Raw genomic sequence first — 19,054 nt, 5'->3', positions numbered from 1 at the left:
CATTTTTGACACTTAGTTTGCAGCACATCTATCCACTTAGGTACAAGGCAGAAGAAAATTAAAATAAGACATTCAAATACAGGCAAAGCATGGGGATATTTCCAACCAGCAGCAACCCAAGACAGGCATTATTTCTAGAGTGCTGGGTTGCAGGATGAACCACAGTAAGATCAGATCTTTTCTTCTCTCAGCAATCAGGCTGCTTCACCAAACTTTATCTGCAGCCTTGTACAAAACATTTGGTACATACAGGACATGAGGTATCAACAGGAGATACCCCACTGCTGGTTCAGCGTGACCTCAGGGCTCTCTGGGGTTACCAGCCTGGTGATAAAAATTATTGTAGTGGCTACTKTGGTATTATCTTTTTGTGAAAATACCACAGTGCAAGAGTGCAAGRAAGGTTTAAGCACACAGAAATACTGTAGTGGTGGAGGGGGAGCACAAATGAGTGCATGTAGGCATACACCACCAACCACATTTAGAAATAAGCTGTGATCTTTACCTCATCAACAGTTCTGTCATTCATTACATCCACTAGGCCTATCACCAAGCTGAAAGGCAAGAAGCAAATATTTCAATGCATATTGAGGCATGCAGCATAACCCACCAAAAAAGCCCACTCTCAAGTCTGTTCCAAATAACAACTTYTCCACATGACCTGTGTACATGTGTGSAGAAACAYATTTACAYTCCTGAAGTCTCCCCCTTGAAATAKTTCCAAAACTAAAATAAACTTGAARTAAATCTCAAGTCTTGCAGTAACTATCACTTCTAATGGCTTTCCAGGATTCCCTGCAGATGTGTAACCTTGTTCAGCCTTAGTTGCACTAGGAACTAATTAYTTGGTATCAATATCTGGGCAAAGGGAATCACTTCCAACAGTTTTAAATTTCCAGTATGAATAATTCAAGTGTCCCACAGYAGAGGCTACTGGACCCCGATCAAAGGTCATGTTAAATTACCTGCCCATAAAATCATCTTTATCTGGATCTTCATCGTACAAATCCACTTCTAAGTCCTGACCAGGCAGTTCATGAACAACAAACTGGAGGAGAAAGAGGTATGGGTTAAAAATAAAAAGCATTCACATATACATATTCACGCTGAGGTTGTGGACAAGAACATGACACTTGACAGCTGTCTAACATGTTAAGGACTTTTCCCTGCTCTTTCGTGGCTAATTGCATAACAAATATGGTTATAGGTGAAAATATTTCACGTTCAGTTTGCTTGGTTTTGACTTACAAGTTAAATCCCCCAAACTGGTATCCCTAACAAGCAGAGAGGAACCAATGCTAGAGCAGCCCACAGCTGCACAGACTGATGCACTGATTGATATTTAAAGCAGTGCTTTGCACCTCCTCCAAAAACTCACACATGCAAATGGCATCAACCTGAATGACATTTCAAGTTTACAATGTAAATTTGAACTTCATTAAGGGACAGAAATGCCTCAACCAAACAACAAGGAACTCCACCTGACCCAGTGCAGCCAGCTAAGAGAAGRTCCTCCAAGCACAGGGATGTAAATGGCTGTGTATCCCACAGATGGAAAGATCAAAAGGTTCAGTACCTCAAAGGTCTCATTCCAAATGGGGTTCAGATCTCGGGAAACTGTCTTGCTTCGATGCTGCACGGTGCCAACACGGAGGAGAGCGTACGGGTCAGACTTCCCCCTGATGGCACCAAGGAAATTGTCTTTCTGAACAAGGTTTTCAGCTTCTAACAGATGAACCCTTATTACTCCCTGGATAAAATAAGATACAGAATTGGTCATGCAAATGCAATCTTTGGATGATTATTATATGCTGCCTCCTAAAACTGTTTATTTCAGGCAGYAAGGGTAGTCACCATGACAGTTCTGCAAAGACATGTAGTTTGATGCAGTACCTTTCCAATGACAGCTGCAATAAAACACTTTTCCCATCATTTATCTAGAGGGGGAAAAAAGCCCCCTTAAACAGATGCACAAGTCAATCTAGATAACTGTGTAGGAAATAATATTAAATTTCTTTTTAAATCACAAACATACATATGCACACAGCATTACAGCCACATTCAAATCAAGTGTAAAGATCAACTCCCACTGACTGAAGGAGGAACTAAGCACTCATTGGCATGTTCTCATTTTATTGYGCAGGAGCCGTTCCACTTCAATTTAGTGATGTGAGTTTGCAACAGGGAGCATGCATTTGACCTCATTAGTATTTATCATATTTATCCTCATTAGTAAGTGCATTATGTTTTTGATGGATGAAGGAGATTGAAGACCTGCATATGCTGAGTATTTAGAAGATTTGTTTGTTGGGTTTTTTTCCCATTTTTTTTCTGTAAGGAAGAGATGTCACCCTCCAAATTCCCCATTTACACCCCTTCACAGCATTTGTAAGAATATTAAATGGCCTGACACTCATTGCTTATGTATTTATCCTCTCATTTGCATGTACAACAYGTCTGCAGTTACAGACTAAAGGTTTAATTGGTAAATGAGCTCAGAGTACAGACTCCTTGCGCCATGCAGACAGGGTAGGAACTACCAGTGTCCACATCCTCCCTCCCAAATTATGAATTAGCCAACATCTGCACTTACATTTCTGAAATATTACCTACAGAAAGCCCACAGTTCAGGTTAGAAGAACTGATGCAGCATCCAAAGACACCAAGCTTGGAGGCATCCATGTGATGGCAACTGCACATTTGGGCACATAAACACCAGGACACTGAAAAAACAACTCACCTGGGGGACAGGGAACCTCAGGTGGGCAATGTTCATGTTCTTTTTCAGAGGCACYGTGATCCTGTTTGGTAGAACCAGCCGTGCAGCAATGAAGTCTTGAATTAATGAGTCAGACATGACACTGCAGGTGGGGGGAAAAGGCAACCTCAATCTCCACAATCAGTCACAACTCAGAATGAAAAAATGAGGGACAGAAATGGGCATTGCAAAGTGAGTGATACCATCTAAGTTCCCCCAAAGCATTGTCAAGACTMGGTACAGGCCAGGGAAATRGTTGAGTCACCATCCTTGGAAGCATTTAAGAGACCTGTAAAAGTGCTTAGGCTCATARTGATGGGCTGGGCAGTGTYAGGTTAATGGTTGGATTTGATGCTCTATAAAGATCTTTTCCAACTCACAAGACTCTATGAAAGAGCTGCAAAGTGGCCATTCAACCTAGTGAGGCAGGTTTGCAATATGGAGCATCCCTGTTGCAGGGTGTGAATTTGCCTMTAACAGATTGTAAATGATGAATGGGAGCTCAGGCTGTGTGAAATCTTCATGCAAAAAGTCAAACTCATGTGCCTTCTGGGTTCCCTTGGGAATGCCGACACCAGAGATGGACAAGGGGAGAAGGGAATCAGAAAGTTTCAGTATTTCACAGGGGGCTCAAGGACTACAGGTAGTTTGTTTTCAGACTCAGAAATGGCCTCAGCACACACTGCTGCCTACTGTTGGCCACATGCTGAAACCTTATTGTAAAATGGAAGGAGAAGCTGGACACACTTAAAAAAAAAAAAAAGCCAAGCTCATTTCTCAGATGAGTTTCTGCATCTTGGCAGATTTTGCACAAAGAAAGAAAACCTTATTTGGAGTAACTGGAGACCACACTGGCTCAGYTGAGGATCCTGTCTGTCTTGGAGTTCAGGGAACTTTCCAGCCTAATTACAACTTGCACATTTTCAACTTTTCAGTTTAGATTTTTTTCTTTACAATTGCTCTTGTACAAAAAGTACATGGCCATCACAGATACCCAGTACTCCCAGTGATTAATGAGAGAATTTCAACATACCACTCCAACCTGGTGTGAGCAAAAGACAATATTAATAGRAAAAGCCAAGAGCACAAAGTATGTGAAAGACTCATCCTCTTGATAAATCTAGTGCTTATAAGGCACCTTATCAGAATAAGACTGTGTAACAAACTGTCCCAATTAACAGAGGAGGCTGGATTCATATATAAAGAACATAAGGAAAGTCTTCTACCTCAAATGTTAAACCAGAAACCCTGGTCAAGCTCTTGGCTTTTCTGTAAAAAAAAAACCCACAGGAATGTTATAGAATTAGCCCTTCTCTCGAGTGTCAGGGTACACCCAACTAACCACAGCTTGTACGTGAGGACAGACGACTGCATCTATCTTAAGTGAGCCCAATTCATTTGACAAGGAGGGGTCTTGTTCAACCTGTACTTCAGCTCATTCATGGTCAGGCATGTTTTGCTCCCAGCTTTCATTGCACTRCTGAGGAGCAAGCAAAGGTTTCTGTGTGCAAATCCCTGTGGGAGAACCAGGGAGTAAAGATTTAGGACACCAAATTTGCACTTAATTATATGAGAGGCTGTAGGCTGGAACACCTACATATATTCTCCCTGCAAGGATTAGGGAAACCAAGTTAGAAAAGAACAGATTAATTCCTCTGATAAAAATTGGATCTCTCAGGCCAAACTTCAGGGCAAAAGGCCATTCAGGTCTCAAATGAAGAGAAAAATTAAGCTTCCTTTCACTCAACATCGTCCAAGGCCCTTTAATGCATAAACTGGCACCTACAGTAGCCTGATACTTCCTATGAGTCTGCAAACCATGAACTGCAGGGGAACAGAGAGGAACAGAAGTGTCTGCATTTGCATGAAACGGGGAAAGGCAGTGGGTGAGTAACCCAATATATTTTCCTCTTGAGTAGCAGAATTTTCTCCTTACCCTAGGGAACAAGGACAAAGTGAATCCCCAATCTGGAGAAACAGTTTGAAACTTACAGTACTGAAACTCAGTAAGATTTTCACCCTTGATGTACAAGTTTGATGTATGCAATACTAACCCAAGAGGCACTGGAAAAGAGCTACACCTAAAAGGTGAGCAGATTACGTAAAAAAAGAACCTTTTCTTTATAARTCTGATGCAGTTCTCTTTATCATGGATTGTACTCGAATTTGTCAGAGGCACAGCAACTCTGTGATACCTTGCTATTTTTCACTTTAATGTAAACAAACATAAGCACAGACTACCAGTCTAGATGTACCTCATCTACCTTTGCAAATAACTGGCACATGGGAAACAGAAGGGTGTATTTTTTTAGTTTATAAGTCACTGTCATTTGTGGGATTTACTATTTCTACCCTAAATGCAATAAAGCGATTGAAAGAGTTTTGAGRGAATTTAAAAAGAACCCTCCTCAGGTTTTGCCACAGCCAGATACAGCGGGATAAACATCATCAGCAAAAAATCTTGCACACAATGCTCTCATCAACCAACTTTTATGATCAACTGAAGARCCCCATCCCAAAGTAAAGCAAAGTAGACACTCACTTAATCCCTGGGACATCCAGAAGGTTGCTCATGCCTGCCCAGTTGATTTCCAAATGCTACAACAAGAACGGGGAGAAAATATTATACAGATCTCTTAAAATTTATTTCAAAATAAATGYAGAATTTAAAAGGGGAAAACAAATAAAGCCAGCAGTTTAAAGAAAGAAAAACCTGCACCAGCAACTGACTTCATTTGTACATTAGAACCAACAGCTGGTATCAATTCCCTTATCTATTTTATCTGCCATCCTGAAATGAGGGTATCACTGGGACTTAACCTGCTAATAGAAGGGAGGACAACATTCAGCCCTTAGCAATGGCCACTGGTAGATGGGTCATGCAGGAAATTCAACAACTCTAGTGAGACTTTGAAGTTGTTTTCTCATCCTTTCACTTGGGGTTGGCCTATGCCCTGAAGCAGGGGGATTTACAAATGCCATTGATGTCAGGGGTCTGTATTGCTATTTGTACAATAAACAGAGGGGTTTTTTAGTGTTCTAAAATAATGCTGCTCTAAATAAACAAAACCACCTCATTCAAGATCAAAAATGACTTTCATGAACTCAAGCAGAGCACAAACCACAAGCAAAGCTGTGTGCTGTGAGATAACTGGTTCTTACAAGATTAGAAGGTTTCTCATACTTTATTAAACCACAGTTCACTACAAGGCACATGACCTGAAACAGGCAAGCTTTCAAAAGGCAACCATGGCTGAACGGTCTCCACGATTATTGCATTTAAAATCTATGAATGGGAAGATCCACCAGACAGAAACCTTGCAGAAACAGGTCCTGGGCTGACACCATAAGAAAGTCCTCCAGTTCTGAGAGTGAAGCAAGTAATTGTTTTGGCACTACTACAAAAATATAGGGCAAATTAAGTCACATCCTCCTGGAGTTTAAGAGGAAGACTGAACAATCCGGAATTTGTTATTTAAGCACCTGAACTGTGAGGCATCTACAGTTTTGGGTTACCAGTGATGGACAGCTCRTGTCACTCACTGAAGACTGTCCAAGCACTAAGAYCAAKAAACAAGAAGGCTGCAGAGAGCAGSTCATTCCTGACTCACCGGTTTCTGCATAAAAAACAAGGTCACTGCTCCAACAAAAGGTGCATCGGTTAGRAGAGGTTCCAGGATCACCCGCAATGTCCCATACAGCTGCAAACAGAATAGCAAAGCTGAGTGGTAWGGTACTCTCATGATGCAGCTTCAAAACTGTGAGCTTTTCAGTGATGGAGATAATTTTAGAAATTCTACTTGAAGTAATTTTATTTAGAATTTAATGACAACATATTTTACCCCCCAAACCATTGCTGYAGATACCAGGCAATACTTTCTATGTTTGTGGCATCTCTCTGCATCCTGCCATACAATGGAGCCATTTGTCTACTAGCTTTCAGCATTCTAAGAACAGGTTGTTGGTTTAATCTACACCAGTTTATGAACATCCTGGTTCCTCTGGCGTTCTCTACCAACACTCTGAGCTCCTCTGAACTGCAGTGGCAGATGCTGGCCTACACATGCTCAATGCTCCAGCACTGACCCTGTTTAAGAGTCACATTAYGAAGCTTGAAAGTGGTATTTAAGTGCTTTCCATGGAAGGCATAATTTCCCCAGCCAAGAACAGGGAGATAAATCCAATCATTCCAAGCTGATAGCTGCTGGTTTCCCAGTTAAGTGTCATGACCTCCCCACTGGGAGGTGCTACCTCCTGCCCCACACAGCCTTGAACAGACAATGTYAGCACTGCACGCACCTGTACACCTTTCACGCCAAGATTAAATTTCGATATGTCCATGTGAATCTCACAGTCCCCTATGTAACTGAAAGAAAATTCTCACATTATTCCACAGTTTGCAATAGTCCCATGAGGAATTTGGGGCTGTACAGTGTATAAATGAGAACAGTTTAAGGATTGACAACAGGATCCCATTGGCAGAGATGGATTTTCAAGTGACGGAAAAGGGGAAGTAGAACAAAGTTCAGATCTCTCACAAGAGAAAACCTGCAGTCAGCTAGTAAATCATCATGTAAAATATCAAAGCAACATTCATATTTAAAGATAATTTTTCCCTTCTTAAGACTTGTGGCTGGCTGAGGTGAGCTTGCTCCAAGCAGGGGACCAAGAGGCTCATTCAAAATTCAACATCTGCCCCTCTTKCTCTCTTCTCTGTCAAAAGCCTGGTCCCACCCCACAGCCTGGTGGCCCAGCTCCCAAGATGGTGCAGAGCCATCCTGCATTACTTATGGGGTTCCACCTTGCCCACACCCAAAAAGCCCCTGCATCACCCTTGCCCACAACCCAAAAACCCACTTGAAGGACAAACTGAAAAATAACCAGGTTTCCTTGAGGCWGAATTCAAAGACAACAACTTAGATCAGATTTTGGTCAGTTGCCATGGAGAACATCAGGCTTTAAATAAAGCAAATGCTGAATGCAGTACTTTGGCAATTTGGAAGCCACCTTAGACTTTTATTAAAGTATAAACATCATCTTAAGCAGAAACCAATAGTCACTCCCCAGGGAGCAGAACCTCAGAGATCTGTTGATGCCTCTGGCAGAAAACAATTGGAGGGAGGTACAAGTTCCCTTTCAGCCCCCTGAGAAACAGCTCTGGCTGCAGACACACAAACACCCTGCAGGTAAAGCAGGGTGCAAAGGTACTGCAGCACAGTGAATGTGCTGTGCTTGCTGCCTGCACGCATAACTTCAMCCCATAATCAAAGCAAAAGCACAGGAGTGCTGCTCTGACCACATGCATATGGGCAAATAGTGCTGCAGTTGCCACAAATTCACACTGTAATTTGCATATAGATGGATTCCCTCCCACCCCAAAAAAATGTGCCAAGAATGTGCAACTCTGTGAATTTGTCTCCATTTCTGAAAGCAAAGTTCTTTGTGTATTTGTTTACAGAGTCACCTAACAGAATTTTAGGAGCTCATAACACASAGATTAAAGCCTTTAATAATAACATTAAATTAAAAATTCTCATTTCTCATTTCCAACCTCATAAACCATGTCAAAATTAACACAAYCTTAAAAGCTAGTGACATAATTGAACTTATTTTATGTTTGTTAACTTCTACAATTTTGACATTATCTTACAGCTCATTACACTGGGTGCTAATAGAGCATTGTTACAATAAAATTCTAAATGAGAAGCCAAAATGAGTTCCCTAATTTGCAGTAATTAATCCAAGAGGATTTAATTCGGCTATTGCAACTGTCTAACACAACAAGTAAGAGCTGTGGTGTTTCAATTTGCAGCCTTTCTGCCTTTCACACAGTCAGAAACTCTTCCCAATCAGTCTTAGATGTCTTTTTTTCTCCAGTAACACTTCAATACATGCAACCATGGTTTAGAATTTAGATGTCTGAGAAGTTTTATCAAAGTATGAGCCTCTAATTATCCTTAAGTCTGCCTCAWGCAGGCATCACCCCCCTGCCAGSGTGCTTGGTARGAAGCATACCCTCTTCGTTCATTARATTTATTCTTCATTTCTAAATYAGATTTATTCTYCAGTCCCAGATGCTCATGCTTCCATCTGCTCCTCTGTTCAGCATAATCCTGCTGTGCTCTCTGCTGTCCTGCCACAGAGCACACCTGAGCCAAACTCAAGCCCTGACACTCAAAAGCCTGAGGTCTAAGTCATGTAAGCTGCTGTTAACAGATTTAATTGAAGCAGCTTCTCAAGTTCTTTTGGTAACTTCATGCAATACCAGATTTCCTGTATCCCTGACTCTGCTGAWAACTACAGCCCATACAAATAAGGGACCTCTAAGTGCTATTTTTCATGCTTCCCAAGCAAAGGATGCAATTTTAACACAGAGGAAAAGAAGCTCCTCTTCTCATGGCACAGAACTGAACCACAATGCCCAGTGCTGCATCATGCTGTGGAGCTCAGGAGAACAGGTGAAACAAAGCCCTTCATGGACCACGTGTCAATGAGTGGCTAATAAAACTACACAAATGGTTTCATACAGACTACAAAGGAAGGGTAAGAAGGAAAGTTTTTTTTCTACTCCTGCCCTTCTCTGTATTTTTCCCACATCAAGTCAAAGATTCTGGCCTTCAGCAACTAGTTGCCTYCTTGATAAAACTGGAAGAAAAAAGAAATTTGTTCTCTTCTAYTATTGTGAGACTGAAAGCAAGAAGCACTTACAGAGCAAGCCAAGATTTCTGGATGCAAGGTGCTGCCTAACACAATGGGTAACTCAGACCTGGACTGGGGCAGAGCTGCTGCCAAGGCAGGATTGAGGAACACCAGGATAACAGCATCCTGTGTGAAGTGTCTGCTCAGCCTTCCCTGCTGCAGCTGCCATGGTCAGTGGTGATCCAGACAACAGATCACACTCAGGTGGGTTCAATAGTGGGAGAACTCCCACAAAATTACAGCTAGCAAGCACCAAGGCAAAGAAGTAATGCTTACAACATGCAGACAYGTTAATCCTTTCATGTCCACTGCAACACAGCTCTGCTTCACTGAAACCCAACCCAGGAGAGGAAGGTCAGCCACTGTGGTGCCAGCACTGCACAGTGCAACCCACAAGCACCCACAGCACATCACTCTCTTCTCTGATGCTAAGAAGCCAGCACACAGCCCAGTAAACAGACCAATCATGCCAGCACAGAGACCAAGAGGCAGASTGAAGGGCAGCCTCACACTGGGGCAGCTCTACTCCATCTCCTCTAAGTAGCAGAAAAAACTGTTCTATCGGTAATCTAGAAAAAGGCATGCAAATAATACCATTGCTCATAGATTTGCTTYTCCCTGCTCCTGGAAGCAACACACAATCTCCTGCAGACACTGCAGGATGCACAACAAAGTTTAGTTTCAGAAACTGATGTTAACATATGAACACAAATGAAGCTGAGGCCTTAATGCAGCCCTGGAGAAGAGGCGAGGCAGACTGCACACTCCTGGGTGAATACAGAAAATACTGGGGTTATCAGATGGCACCAGCTTGGGCAAGGTTATCATAAGCATGAGGAACAGAAGCTCTTGGCCAGTTTGGAGATGTTGATGGGTCTGCCAGAGGGACAGGAATATGGAGGTGGGGGAATCCCTCTGCACAGGGATTGTTACAAGACAGGGAAAATGAGTATGTGGGAGAAGCAGCCTGCGGAAACAGTTTATCAGAGAGCAGCAGCAACCTTCTGCAAAGCTTAAAAGGCATCAGATCACTCAATCTCAACATGGAAAACACAAATGGTTTGCCAAAGGCACCAGCCCTGACCTGGCTATTACAAAGAGYACTTGGCCAACAGCACTGAAACACCTGACTGAAAATCAAGCATGTCACTTGGCAGGGAGTGGTGGTGCTCTGCTAGGGCTGGGGATGCTGCTATGCCAATGCCACATTAAGCAGCAGGCACAGTTCTGAGGAGCCCTGTGCTGTTGCCAAGACAGACTGTAATTTCATAGTTTWTCCCTGGTATTACCACAAAAAAGCCATTCAAATTAGGCAGCTCAGTCACCCACTAAAGTTACAGAACTACAGCAGCAGGCAAGTGGTAATTCCCCCAGTAACTCCATTCTCCAAGGCTAAACCAGGAGAGAATCTAGCTCTGCAATGACTCTGATGTTAACAAACATACAAGCTAATTTAAAACAGCCTGGGAGGTATTAAATGTTTTATCTAATTTTGTTGTTGTTGTTAACAGAGCTAGAGGCAGTTTTCTACTCTGAGAACAGCTGTAACCAAAAAAGGAAATGTATTGGATGGAACAGAGAACAAATGGTGACTAAAACAGAGGATTAATCTAGAGGAAAGAATTAAAAAAATAAATAGTGCAAGTAGTTCTGGAAGAACTGGAGGGGTTGGACTAATGAGAAAACAATATTGGGGAACACAACTGAGCACCTCCATACCTAAGAGCTTTCCTGAGAACAGGAAACACAGCTCCAAAACTTGAGTTCTCACTGCCTTCAATAGCAAAGTCAAGGGGCACATACCCATGGCAGCCAAGATGGGCCAGAATCAGTAATAACACCTAGGCCTGTGCAGGTTATTTCTGGTTTAGAGGCTGATGCACATTTCACTTCTGTAAGTATTGAGAACATCCAGGTGGGAAATAGATTAAATCATTCTAGGCTCATCTTAGTGGACCACATCCAGTCCAGCATGACACATACACAGACAGTAAATTAAGARCCATCCACATMATCAATGATGCAATGTTACCATATYTGCAGGTCCAGGGTAACTTGTCTCCTATCAATTTCTTTGGTGTAGGCTTTTATTCCATTGATTCTAGGGCACTGAAATACAGCAAAAAAAGATACAACATAGTTAATATCAAGTTAAGCCCAAGTGAAAAATCCTACTCACTTTGATCAATTTGAGTACAGAAGAATTCATTAAATACTTTGTAAAATCACATGTAAAGTGTGAGTATACCRCACTAGTTTTTTTAAAACAGAAAAAAACAGAATGGCAGTTCTGAAACACAGGGCTGGTTGCAAGTAGCCCTAGACATCCTGCAAGCCTTAGAGAGCACTGAAAACTCCTGTTGCAAGGGTTCAACAGCAATAAATATGGGTATGGTCATTTTTTTCTATCTCCAGTCCCAGGATACTGACAGCAAGTGGGAAGAAATGTGTGAKGAGGGAAGAAAGTTATTAAAAAGCTGACTATCTGACTCCCCTTGCATCTGAACTTTTCAGAAAAGAGTGAACCACAAGTGTTACAAAGGATTCCACTACCTTCTCGCCGAAGTGGATTTTGGTAAAGGTGCATGTTTTCAGATGAACACTCTTGGCTCTGATTTTTGGTTCAAGCACTTCTTTAAATGTTTTTTCCATGATTGTTCCGAAGTATGGCCAAGCCTGTACAAGAACCTAAAGAATGACAAAAGCAGGAACACACTGAAAATTATTTGAGTAAGACACCATTAGCTTAGTTACAGACATTACAGAACCCTGGCTATTAATGTCTGTCCTTTTAAAACACCAAGTCAATTGTGTGCACTTAAGTCGTCCTTATGGAAGAATCCATCTCTATAGCTCAGAATTCAAATTTGTTTCAGGAACTGAAGGATGAGTTTTCAGCAATGGAGTCTACTGACTGCTTCAACCACAGAAGCCAACAAAGCCCAGGGTTACATTTCTAAATGTCCTTAATTACTCTAAAGTGCCACAAAGTTCCCTGGAGTTATGTTTATTTAAAGATTGAGATGAGCTTTTATAACAAAAAGAAAATTTTGCTAAAAAAAATATAAGGAGATAGTCACGCTGGATGCTAATTTGCAAGTTTGGCTGTTTTTCTTTGAGAGGTTGACACCTGCTGATGGGAGTATTTGCCTCAGTGATCTCTGGGAACCTTCCAGGTAAGAGAAGATATCACCAGGTTTGCTAAAGTAATAATAATAAAAACATACACACACATGTATCCACATATACATGCAAAAACTTTCTTTTTAGTCTCAAAATGAAGTGTTAAATTTATCAAATTTGTATCAACCAGGCTCACATTAGCTCTCAACCTCAGTGATGCTATTCTTAAGTGACTCCCATACAGACACTGATACAATTGAGCTACACTGTAGTAATTTGATAACTTTCTCAGACTTGTCCGCCGAGTTTGGATGGAGGGAGGGATGCAGCTCAGAGCAGGCAGCCTCACCAACTGGAGTTCAGAGCTCCTCACCTTGTTCAGCCACTCCACTCGTTCAACATCAGGGAAGTGAACCTGGATACAAAGAAAAATAAAGTGAGTGCCCTGTGCCATCTGCTTGGGCACACTGCAACACAGGCAAAAGATACCAGGGAGTGTGGAACAACTCTTAGACTAAGCTGAGATCCYTCTACCTTCATACACACATACTTTATAATTTACTACCTCCTTGAAAAATTGTAAAATGAAAATAAGCCAGTAAAGAATAGTAAAAGGTAAAAGCACCCACGTGCACTGATRTATCAGTATGCCTCTGGGCACATTTACATGATTAAAGCAAGTGTCACATCCTGTTCGTGATGTAAAGCAGCATTAGATTTCTCATCCTTCCTTGTCACGCCTTGGGAAGCCACGAGAACCTAATTCCCTTTCAGATCATGAGCTGTGCAGGACCTGTATCTGTACTCGGTCACCTCAGCCAGGACACCACAGTCTGGAAAACAAGAACCTGCTTGGGAAACTCAATGTATTGGCTGTGGCAGCATTTCTCCACTGGTGCCAACACSGTGCCAATGGCTTCAGGGAAAAGAAGCACTGTAAGAGTTCAAGCCTATTAGCATACAACATCATGTGTTTTCACCTCTCAGAGCTTTTTGAGATGCAAAGACAAATCAAAATTAAATAGTTGCTYATACATTGTGTTTTTAAGTTAGACACACCAAATGCCAACATGAAGTGTGTATGCCTATTACAAAATCTCTTCAGTTATCTGAAGTTATGACTTGCTTCATCACCATCAGGACAACTGGRTATGAGACCASTCTCAAGCAACTGATCTCTCAGATCCCAGCAAGAAGCTGCTGAGTGAAGAGCTACAATCACCTTACTGCAATCACACACTGAAGTCCTATGGATGTGCTATTTGCAGCTGGTTTTACAAGCTGGTAGCAGGTTACCACAGAAGGGAAGGTCAGTGCAGCAGCTTCTCAGAATAGACATTTGAGCCCTGCTCAGCTCTACAAGAGCACTTGAATACAAAGGGATTCTGACTATCATCTAGTCTGATAATAGTAATTGGGTAGGACAATGCCTCCTCTTACAAGAGCTGTGAATTACACTCTTCAGGCAAAGGCTTGCTGTTGAATTCAGCAGCTTTCAGAGAGGTGCTCGAGGTGTTTGGATGAAATGGACAGCAGCCTTTTAGTACAGCTTCATGTCTGATTGAAGACCCCATTTTCCTTGCTCTAATAATGCTTCAAATGAACTCATTAAAAACCTCCAAAGTATTATCACCATATTCTTTATAAGCATTTTCTTTTGATGCTCTAAATAGCAACTTTTCTATTAAATAAGACAATAGAAGTTCACCAAAATGTCACCCTGCCGGGGTCGATTTGCAYGATAAGGCTAGAACTCAGCCCCAGAAGGGACAATCAACACAGATAAACTGCTGCTGACATTGTAAAATGAGGCAGATTATGTGAATCAGGGGATCTCCACTTCACCTGCCATCCTTTCATYTTCCACCTACAGGTCCTCCACCAGGGCACATAAATCCTGGGTTCCCATTTCCCATGCAATTGCCAAGTGCCAACATCCTGCAGMATTTGTGCCAGAGCACTGGATCAGCCCTATGAACGATAAAGCAGGGATAGAAGTACCATGGTGAGCTTGTTCTTAAAAAAACACCTTACAGACAGGAGAGGCATGTGATCCAAAAGGGAGGACATGGCAACAGTTAGGCTACCCCTTCCCAGTGAGAAAGTCACAGCCCATATGTGCAGGGGAGAAAAGTGGGACATTATAAACCACAAAAGTTGCCTGGGATTATTCACTAGAGCCAAGGCTCCTAGAGACTTGAAATGCACAAAAGAGCATCAGGAAAGAGGCAAAAATCATGAGTAGGAGGCTGTAGGTACACACACTTTAGGAAAAAGCAAAATTCAATTTCCTATTTGAGCCATAGACACCCAAACCAGAGAGCCCAGAGCCACTGCAATGAATCACAGTGCACTGTGTGACACCTCAGATGATGTGATAGACACTTGGGGTACATTTCCACCCACCTGACACCCCCTCATTGAGGTGTCTGCAACCCAGCCCCTATCCAGCCACTTTCCTCTGACAGATGGAAGCAATGGCACTGCTGGAGCTCAAAGGCTGGSACCAAGGACAGCCAGGGGCTCCTGGGCTGACACAACTGGGCTTGCAGAGGTGAACACAACAGAAGCTGGCTGACTGCATGTCTCTGGTGAAAAGCTTTCTACTCTTTATGACAGGCCACCAAATTTCATGGGTGTCCAATACCAAAGTTCAGCTCCACTCAATGGTATGAACTAAATGAGCAGTTCTACAGAGGAAGCAGAGCTTGGTATCCAGGTGTTGCAACTGCATTATCCACTGTGTAGTAAGACACAAGCTCTGAGCAAACCCTTTCCTACCCACGAGGTATCCCCATAACATACATTCTAGCTAGCATGTCACATAGCTAGCTCAGCCCAGTGACACCACCAAGCTCTCTTCTTGACCCAACCACTCATTTTAAGAATTTACTGTGTCCTAACATGTTTTGAAAATAAAACGATCTGCAGTTCCACACTTCTGACTCATGTTCTTCGAATTTCAGACTCACTTCTGGCCCTTGTTACTGGTGAGAGCCCCAACAGCAAGGTCTTGCCCCGAGTTTGTTATCATTACAGCACAGGTAGGAGGAGCCCAAAACACTTCCTAAGCCCAGAACCAGACACCAAGAGCTGCCAAAGTTAATACTAAAACAGGGTAAGATTTAATCCTGTAGCCTTGGGCAAGTCCCACTATCAGAATCAGTTTTACCCACCCACAAAAGCAGGCATACTTCTTACCGAAGTTTAAGGAATGCAGCAAAAATTACTTAGCATTTGAAAAGAGCTTTGAAGATCAAAAGCATGAAGGAAGGGGCAATTACTAGCAAGTAAAGAAAATGTGTAAGTTCTGCAGGACTCTGCCTTGCCCTGGAGCAAGCCACACCAAGGATCAGAGCAATAACAAACCCAGTGTCTGACACAACAGCACCATTCTGTTCAAATACAACACTGCAATCTATCCAATCTATCCATCAGGGTTTGCTTTGGTTTTTTGCTTGTTTGTTTGGTTTKTTGGGKTTTKKTKGGGRWTTTTKRKGTTTTGTTTTCTTTAAGGGATGGGATTTTTAGCTATTCATACAGGAGGAAAAAAGTGTGAACAAGGCTTTTGCATGAAAAAGGAATTTAAAGGGAACATTTTAAAAGGACAGTTCTGTACCCAGTGATATTTCTCCCGGTAAAAGGAGCTTAAAATAAAGAAGAAACACAGCATACTTGGATTCTGTCACGTACAACCAGCTAMAAAGTGGCAAAAGTAACATGGAGCTGTCACCACAACCCTAGGAGCCGGAGTGAAGGTGGAAGGCCACCTCTGCTCTGAGCACTGCCTGTTTTTACAGAAGCCATGCTAAAGGCTGCACATGCTGAAGTCAGAGAGTCTCACCTCTCTAAGACATGGATCTGACTGTACTGGTCATGAGCAGATTTCCAGCCTGGTTTCCTGGGGAAGCACAGCCTGCCCACATACACTGTCTAGCACAGGAATGTGTCTATTCCAAACTCACTGGCTGGTTTCAGCCAAGAAACTGGTGCTGCAAAACAACCCTGCAAATTCCCCAAAACAGATGGYTGGGTAGATTAGGGAAACCCTCCCAGCATCCCCTCTAAAGGAAAGGCTGCACYGTGAATCTCACTAACAACTGATACCAGGACTGAACAGAACATGAGCCAATTTAAAGAAGTCAGTTGTAGGGAGAACAATTTTTCATCAACAGCACAATCAACTCTTCACTGGATGGATCCCCCTCATTTTATTACAGAACACATGAGGAGACAAAGATTTACAAATCTCAATACACTGCCATTGTTTTACACCTTCAGAACCTTTCCTAGGATTACAACACTGCAAATCCAAGCCATGCTCCTCTTAGCTTGAAYTGTATTCCTACTCCCACCTCTGCACGACAGGAGAGAAGAACTCAAGGAYATTTTCAGACTTCCCAACTGAAGGYTCATGAACACTGAAAGGCAAAAATGAAAAATAAAAAAGAAAACACCACAAAGAATAAACTGAACAGACATCAGGTGAAAATCAGCCTCAAAAACTGGCACATGGAAGAAACAGATCAAACAGAGAATGGGGTGGAAGRAAAATTAAAACTGAGGAGTTGAAAYGCATCAAGTACAAATGTAGAGTGGAAGCAAACACCCAGCTGATGAAGAACAAAAGTCACCAATACACAAAAGGAAAGGAAACGGCAATAGGGATAAAAYTAAGAGCACACCATGTATCCCCTTCATCATTAGGTCCTACATGTTGCCTTACAGCAGTAAGAATTCACAAGTCAGGAGTCAGATCTCTGGAAAGAGYCTGACTGCCATCTCTGTGAGCGCATGCTGGGCAGCAAGAGAGAGGGATGAGCTACCTCTTAAAGATTCCCTTCTCCTGAAGGAGGCTGAACAGCCCCAACTCTGTCAGACACTTGTCCAGTCCTTGACCACTCAGTGGGCTCTGCTGGAGCCTCTCCATCTATCCAAACCTCTCCTGTGTTTGGGGCACACAGTGCTCTCTGTGCAGCCTTGTGAAGGCCAAGTACAAGGTAACCAATAACAGACCGACCGTTTGCTCCCACACTAATGAAGGCTGAAACTTTCAACCACCAAACCTAATGGAACTTTTTGAATTCGTGTGCACTGGGGAGGCAAGTCTGATTTTTCAACAATGACTAAGAGGCTCAATTTCTGGTTACAATGATTCAGGGCACTTGAGGATAAAACACAACACTGCTCTCAGCGATTCAGGGCAAGAGCTGACACCACCACACTCATTAATGCCCTGAATTGTTTTTTTTTTTTTTTAACACTCTGTCAATACAAACAAGAAGAAACCTCATTCAGAGAGAGACTTCTGTGCCTGGTGGCAGGGAACATGTGCAGGGAGCTGCACCAGCTCTGCCAGGAGACCCTGGCCTCACTCTTCAGAACTGCCAGCTGCCTTCATTTCCCACAGAATTAAGGAGAGCCAGGTGCTGTAGGCTATAAAAGTTTGCCGACTATAAATGTCTCTGTGTAAYACCCCTTACAAATAGAGCTCTTTGATATTCTTTCTTACAGGAAAAGCATTTCCCTACCAGTCCCTGACAGACTTTTAAATGCTAGGCAAATGAYAATAAAAGAAAAACAACTCTAACACCTCATCATCCTTTTCATCAGCCAACTACACTGCCCAGTAAATAAACTAAGACACAGACCAAAATGAGCAGATAGAAATTCTAGTTTCTTCACTTTAAAACATAGATTCACTATAAACAAACGTGAACAAGAAACAGGAGTTGGCCTTTCACGCCATCCAGAGATGGCTCCCTAAAGTTAAATATTTAGTTTTTAGCAGGAAGAGAATTTTATGTTTATATATTTTTGTTTTCAGATGACACTAAAGGGGAGAAATCTGCTGGATTACAAAGTCTAAAATAAGTATCCTCGGCAGCAAAATACCTGCAATGCAACACCACATATTTGAAGGGAGGTTTCTCTGGCGATACATCAGTCTGTTTTAAACACCCTTTTACTACACATCTCCTGGGCTAACACAACTTCCAATTTAATCCTCGGTTTACTGAGCAAGACTTCAAAATCAAAGACGCTGTTGCTCGGCCCACGGCATCAGTGCCACCCCTTCTGCCGCTCGCTCCGGGACACCCCGCTCTCTGTCCCGCTGTCGCCGCCCGGAACCGCCGGCACCCGGAGCATCCCCGCTGCCGGGGGATGCGGGGCAGAGCCCGCGGTGCTCCCTCACTCACCCAGGCCGGCAGGTGCCGGGCTGCCAGGCCCCGGCACACCGCCTCCCGCTCATCCTCCAGCAGCGCGAAGGCGGCGGCCAGGCGGTCGCGCTTCCCCCGCCGGTTGAGTCCCCAGCAGAGCCAGAGCGCCAGCGCCAGCAGCACCCAGCTGCCGCTCAGCCCCAGGTATCCCGCCAGGTACACGGGGCCGAGCCAGAGCAGCGCCCGCGCCGCGGACGAGAGCAGCAGGCGCGGCAGCGCGGCGGGGCGCGGGGTGGCCGCTCGGTGCATGGCC

The 19,054-nt window shown here is 43.1% G+C and overlaps 1 protein-coding gene across 2 annotated transcripts in view; it reads right to left on the bottom strand.

Annotated features, from left to right (window-relative positions):
- The window catches only part of ESYT3 (extended synaptotagmin 3), a 30,443-nt gene extending 11,393 nt beyond the window's left edge, over window positions 1-19,050 (bottom strand). Inside the window, exons 1-11 of one of the 2 annotated variants that reach the window (XM_057376730.1) lie at window positions 18,781-19,050; window positions 12,954-12,995; window positions 12,011-12,145; window positions 11,490-11,566; window positions 7,058-7,124; window positions 6,370-6,459; window positions 5,301-5,356; window positions 2,741-2,861; window positions 1,577-1,750; window positions 966-1,048; window positions 506-554 (exon numbers count right to left, since the gene is read on the bottom strand). In XM_057376730.1, coding sequence (XP_057232713.1) covers window positions 506-554; window positions 966-1,048; window positions 1,577-1,750; window positions 2,741-2,861; window positions 5,301-5,356; window positions 6,370-6,459; window positions 7,058-7,124; window positions 11,490-11,566; window positions 12,011-12,145; window positions 12,954-12,995; window positions 18,781-19,050 — 1,164 coding nt within the window. Of the gene's footprint in view, window positions 1-505; window positions 555-965; window positions 1,049-1,576; window positions 1,751-2,740; window positions 2,862-5,300; window positions 5,357-6,369; window positions 6,460-7,057; window positions 7,125-11,489; window positions 11,567-12,010; window positions 12,146-12,953; window positions 12,996-14,425; window positions 14,545-18,780 lie in introns of those variants that run through there. The other variant, XM_057376731.1, reaches the window with a different exon arrangement.
- Window positions 19,051-19,054: the final 4 nt, after the last annotated feature.

The sequence above is a fragment of the Malurus melanocephalus genome, unplaced genomic scaffold (assembly GCF_030028575.1).
Source record: "Malurus melanocephalus ecotype Western Australia unplaced genomic scaffold, MMel_1.1 scaffold_289, whole genome shotgun sequence".
NCBI lineage: Eukaryota > Metazoa > Chordata > Aves > Passeriformes > Maluridae > Malurus > Malurus melanocephalus.
Note: the sequence above shows the minus strand (reverse complement) of the source record. Positions and strands in the feature narration are given on the sequence as shown.